This window comes from Galeopterus variegatus, unplaced genomic scaffold, assembly GCF_000696425.1.
Source record: "Galeopterus variegatus unplaced genomic scaffold, G_variegatus-3.0.2 Scaffold21319, whole genome shotgun sequence".
NCBI classification, from domain to species: domain Eukaryota; kingdom Metazoa; phylum Chordata; class Mammalia; order Dermoptera; family Cynocephalidae; genus Galeopterus; species Galeopterus variegatus.
The window spans coordinates 588-5,458 of NW_007747430.1; the positions used below are offsets into that span (position 1 = coordinate 588).

At 44.5% G+C, this 4,871-nt stretch overlaps 1 protein-coding gene across 1 annotated transcript in view; it reads left to right on the forward strand.

The window, feature by feature from the left end:
- Positions 1 to 201: 201 nt before the first annotated feature.
- Positions 202 to 4,871, forward strand: part of LOC103583292 (TBC1 domain family member 1-like) — a gene marked incomplete at its 3' end in the record, with an annotated part of 7,165 nt that continues 2,495 nt past the window's right edge. The window contains exon 1 of the mRNA XM_008564652.1: positions 202 to 371. Coding sequence (XP_008562874.1) covers positions 204 to 371 — 168 coding nt within the window. The remainder of the gene's footprint in view (positions 372 to 4,871) is intronic.

The window sequence follows — 4,871 nt, forward strand, 5'->3', positions numbered from 1 at the left end:
GTTTATCTATTATTTTTATTATTTGTGGTATTGCCTTGACAACCTTATCTGAAATATCAGGCTCTCAAAAAAGAAATAGAGTTTGTAATTTGGGGTTATGTTTTCCACCCTCCTGCTCCACGATGTGTGGAAAAGGAAATGGAATGGTATTTCTTCAGAAACTGGTCTGGTTTAACTTTCCGCATTTCTGTGTTTTCTCAGATATGATCTTTCTTCAGGGATCAGAGGTCATATTTAAAGTGGCTTTAAGTCTGTTGGGAAGCCATAAACCCTTGATTCTACAACATGAAAACCTAGAAACCATAGTTGACTTTATAAAAAACACACTACCCAACTTGGGCCTGGTACAAATGGAAAAGACCATCAATCAGGTATGATTCCACCCAAACTTTACAAACGCTTCAGCAATCCTGGATGTGGAGAAACCTAACTTGCTTTTGAGCAGGAGCTGTTTACTACTACTTTGTGTTCTAAACAGCATCTTGCATGATGCCTGGCATGAAGGTGGTACATATGTGGTGAATGGTTAGATGTGTGTCTGAGTGTGTGTGTTGTGTCGTGGTGAAATGCCACAGTGGCAGCGTTTGCATGTAACTAGCACAAGTTAATAGTAGATTCTTAATGTAACTGGCTTCAGCTCCAGTAGTTTGTTCTTCTGAAACAGATACATTTATACAAAGTAGGCTTTGGTAAAATGCGTGCTTTGATAATTTTCTGAATAGTACTAATTGGAATTTTCTAAAAATAACTGTTTGATAACCAAGTTGTGGTAGGGAGCATATATTCTATGAATTCGTTCTGTGATGTGGTTTTTTACAGATTCAGTTCCATGTCTGTCGTTTCAGCCCCTTTCGTTTCCATGTACAGTAGAACCATTACTCTCTGAAATGTGGGAAGTTGAGAGGTGAATTTAGATGGGAATTAGACCAGATGGTGAATGGTCCGGGCTGGGCGTGGGAGCAGATTTTGATTCTGTGTAAGGAAGAATCTTGCAGTAATGATTGCTGGTGATGAAGGGCTGAGCTGCATAGCAGAAGGAGAGGTTGCCATCAGAAGTGCCCAGGAGCTGGGTATCTGAGAGGGCACTGCTAGAGTCAGCAGTCAGGCTCCGCAAGCCTGGAACCTGCTCCAGATATAATGAAAACACAGAGCAATTGGGTAAAAATAAATAGTGAAATAAAGCTATTTTTAAAAATCCTTATTCTGGGGATTTCTGATAGTCCAAGAGGAACCCGCTGAGTCCAGAATACAGTGCTTGAGATTGTCATTTGCTGCTACATCTGAGGTGGTAAGCGCAGAAGACAATGCACACCTGGCCTGGAAAAGGGAGGGGTTTCACACCAATTGTTGCTTTGGATCTCTGATTGCACACTGCATACCCCACTGCAAAAGAGGAGGTCTTTTCCATGCTGCACCTATCTTTGGTGAACTGATAGGCTCTGCAACTCTTTGTATTTTACTTCCCTGGCACGTTGCTCTCTGTACGGTTAGCTTTGGCTTGTTGAGTCCTTACTTTTGCCAGGTTCTGTGAGAATCTATATAGGCGTATACACATGATCTCATTCAATCATGACTCCGTTCCTGAGAGGATATCAAGTGCTGCAAAGTGGAATGGTGGGCTTCAAACTCAGGTGTCTCTGGGGGTTAATTGTAGAGTTTTTCTGTATTTTACCTGCATCCTAATACTGAATTTTCCAACCTTTGGTTCTTTCATTTCTGGTATTTATATTCATTTATTCCCTTCTTATAGCTTTTGTTGCATAGACATATGTTTTATAGCTGCTGGGGCAACCTCAGAGAGCCTTGGTTACCTAGACTGAAACCTGCATCAAGTGAGTGCCCAACTCTTACCCTGCCCCTGGCTCAAAGGCAGGCTGCCCCGATGGACATTCAGATTATCTCCTGGGTCTTGAGCCCCAGAAAAAATTCCTTTTTCTCCCCTTTTCTGTAAAGAGTAAATATTTATTGAGAGTACGTAGTGTGCCTAGTATGCATCAGGTGTGCTTTAGATGTTGGAAGAATAGAAATGGACATGATGTAGAAAGAGTAGCTTTGTGTATGTGCCTGATTTGTTTCAGGCAACTGTTTTGGACTTGGCATTTATTATTCCATTGACTCTTTAACAACTCTGGGACATGGTATTATAATCCCCATGTTTATAGATGAGGAAACTGGGCACAGAGAGAGAAACATGCCCAGTACCCTATATCTAAGGTGGCAGGGCCTCTGGGAGCTGGGCCATGGGGTGGCTGAGTGCTACTGTGGGAGTCGAGGTCATTGAGATCAGCTTGACCTAAAAGAATGAGCTAAGACATGGGTCGGCAAATGTTTTCTGTAGAAGGCCAGATAGTAAGTATGAGCGCACTTCAAAAAGTTTGTGGAAAAATGGATTTAAAAGACAAGAAAAATCTTTCCATGAACTTTTTGGAGATCCCTTGTATTTTAGGCTTTGTGGGATGTAAGATGTTTGTTGCAACTACTCAACTCTGCCCCTGCACTGCAAGAGCCACAGGCAGTATATAAAGGGACAAAGTGGCTGTGTTGCAGTACACGTTATTTATATAAACACAATGGACAGGTTCAGTCCTCTGGCTGTTGTTTGCTGAGACCTGAGCTAAAAGATCACAGCATATGCTAAGGCACAGGAGTGAGAGAACAGAGCAAGTCTAGGTAACTAATGTATTCAGCATTTGGGGGGGGGGGGTCCTATGGGTGTAAGGAGCACAAAATCTACACTTGGAGTCAAGGGTTTCATTCCAACAGTCTTGACAGAAAACATACAACTCCAGGCAGCTGTCTGCCCTCTTTCCCTCCTGTGTTTCTATCTGGAACTTGACATCTGAATGCTGTCTATCCGACTTTCTGCTCTCTCGCTGTCCCTTCTCCCTTCCCTTCCAGAGGGCGCTCTAGTGTTGAGTCCCACTCAGCAGGCCTCAGGTGCAGCATGCTTCCTGTGCAGCCCTAGAAGACCCCCGGGCCTGAATCTGGGAGGCCCACAGGGAGAAGCAACAGGTGCAGTCATTGCACATGAGGGAGCACACTGCCCCTGTTTGTGGAGGGGCTGGCAGTGGGGGGAGCCTGGGCAGTCCTCTGCGGTAGGCATGGCTCCATTTCACTAAACATCCTCCCTGCAGATGGTCTCAGCTTGAGTGACTGGGACACAGCCTGGATCCTAGAACAGAGAGAAAGTGGTCAAAGACAGGGCCCTGGAGCTCTGGCTCAATGTGGACAGGCTGGGAGCAGCCACGGAGGGCATTTCCAACGTTGACAGAGCCCAGGGCAGAAGGACAAGGGTCTCTGGAGCCTCTGTGCTAGTTCCTCAGTATGACTTTGTGCTTGCCAAGGTAGCTGTAGGCTGAATGTAAACCATAAAAGTCTTCTGACCCAAGAAGAAGGGAAGCTCTGGGAATATTGTAATGAAGGGAAGGAGCTCAGTGTTGTGCTCTTGTCATGGTGAGTGCTGTGCGACTAGGAGGCTTCAGTTCAGTGTGAGGAGGAAAGACAGACTTGAAGGGCAGCTTTGGGAGGCAGTGCAATAGCCTATTCTCAGCATCCGTTAGGCTCTATTCAAAGTGTGACCCTGGACAGGCGTGGTCATCATGTCATGTAGGAACTTGTCAGAAACGCAGAATCTGGGACCCCACCCCAGACGTGCTGAACCAAAATCTGCATTTTTTTTTTTTTTTGACCGGTAAGGGGCTTGTAACCCTTGGCTTGGTGTTGTCTGCACCACACTCAGCCAGTGAGCGCACTGGTCATCCCTATATAGGATCCAAACCCACAGCCTTGGCACCACCAGCACCACACACTCCCGAGTGAGCCATGGGGCTGGCCCCAGAATCTGCATTTTAATAAGATCCCCAGGGGACTCACATACACACATTTGAAAAGTTCTTTGGTGGGCAACTTTATTAAAAACACTCTAGACAACTCCCTGTTCTAGTTGAGCTTGTAGGATAGAAACCGGAATCTTAACAAGGTTCCTGTGTTCAGAAGATGCTCTTCAAAATCAATGGCAAGGCTGCCTCTTCTCCCCTTGATGGGGAGCCCTCACTTCTTGGGCAGTTGGCACTATTGAAAATGCGTAGTTTTGTAAAAGAACAATAATGCCAACCCAAGAGGGTGGGGTATGGTGGGAGAAGTATTTTACCACTGGTGTTGTTTAGAATTGCTCACATGTGGTGATAATAAAATGCAGACCAACTTTTAGTGGGTGGATTTTATTATTATTTTTTGAATCCCTACAGACAATGCACCCTCTTGTTGCTGATACCTAGGCAGACTGCTCCCACTGTCCAGTCCCTGGTATGCCACTGAGACCAGCAGACTGAGTGGCAGACTGTAGGGGTTAGGAAGGTGGAAAGTTTGTGGTTAGTGCTACAAACCTCAGAGTTAATGGCTTTATTATACAGTGTCCACGGACTGCAAGAGGAACACCGAGTTTCCAGTTGCAAATGAGCCAGGAATGTAACCGGACAATTCACCGAAGAAGAGAGCCATCTAGTAAACAGATACCTGGCACAGTATTTACCTTCGTGTGTAATTTGAATTTATGTACCATGTAATGCTTTACCTATTAGATTAACAAAATGACACTTTTTAATGCCAGTACCCGATGCAAAGGGTACACTGTTACCTTTCACATTAGCGTGCTGCTGATAGCATTGTACATTGATTACTCCCACTTGGGAAGCAATTTGGTGATATATACTACAAGCCTGTAAGCTATTCATACCCTTTGGCTCAGTAATTCCACTTCTTGAAATATATCCTTAGGAAATAATCCAAAATATGCGAAAAGCCATATGTACGAGGATATTCTCTTAGAGTTGTCATTTATAATAACAAAAACTTGGAAGTAACTAGATTTT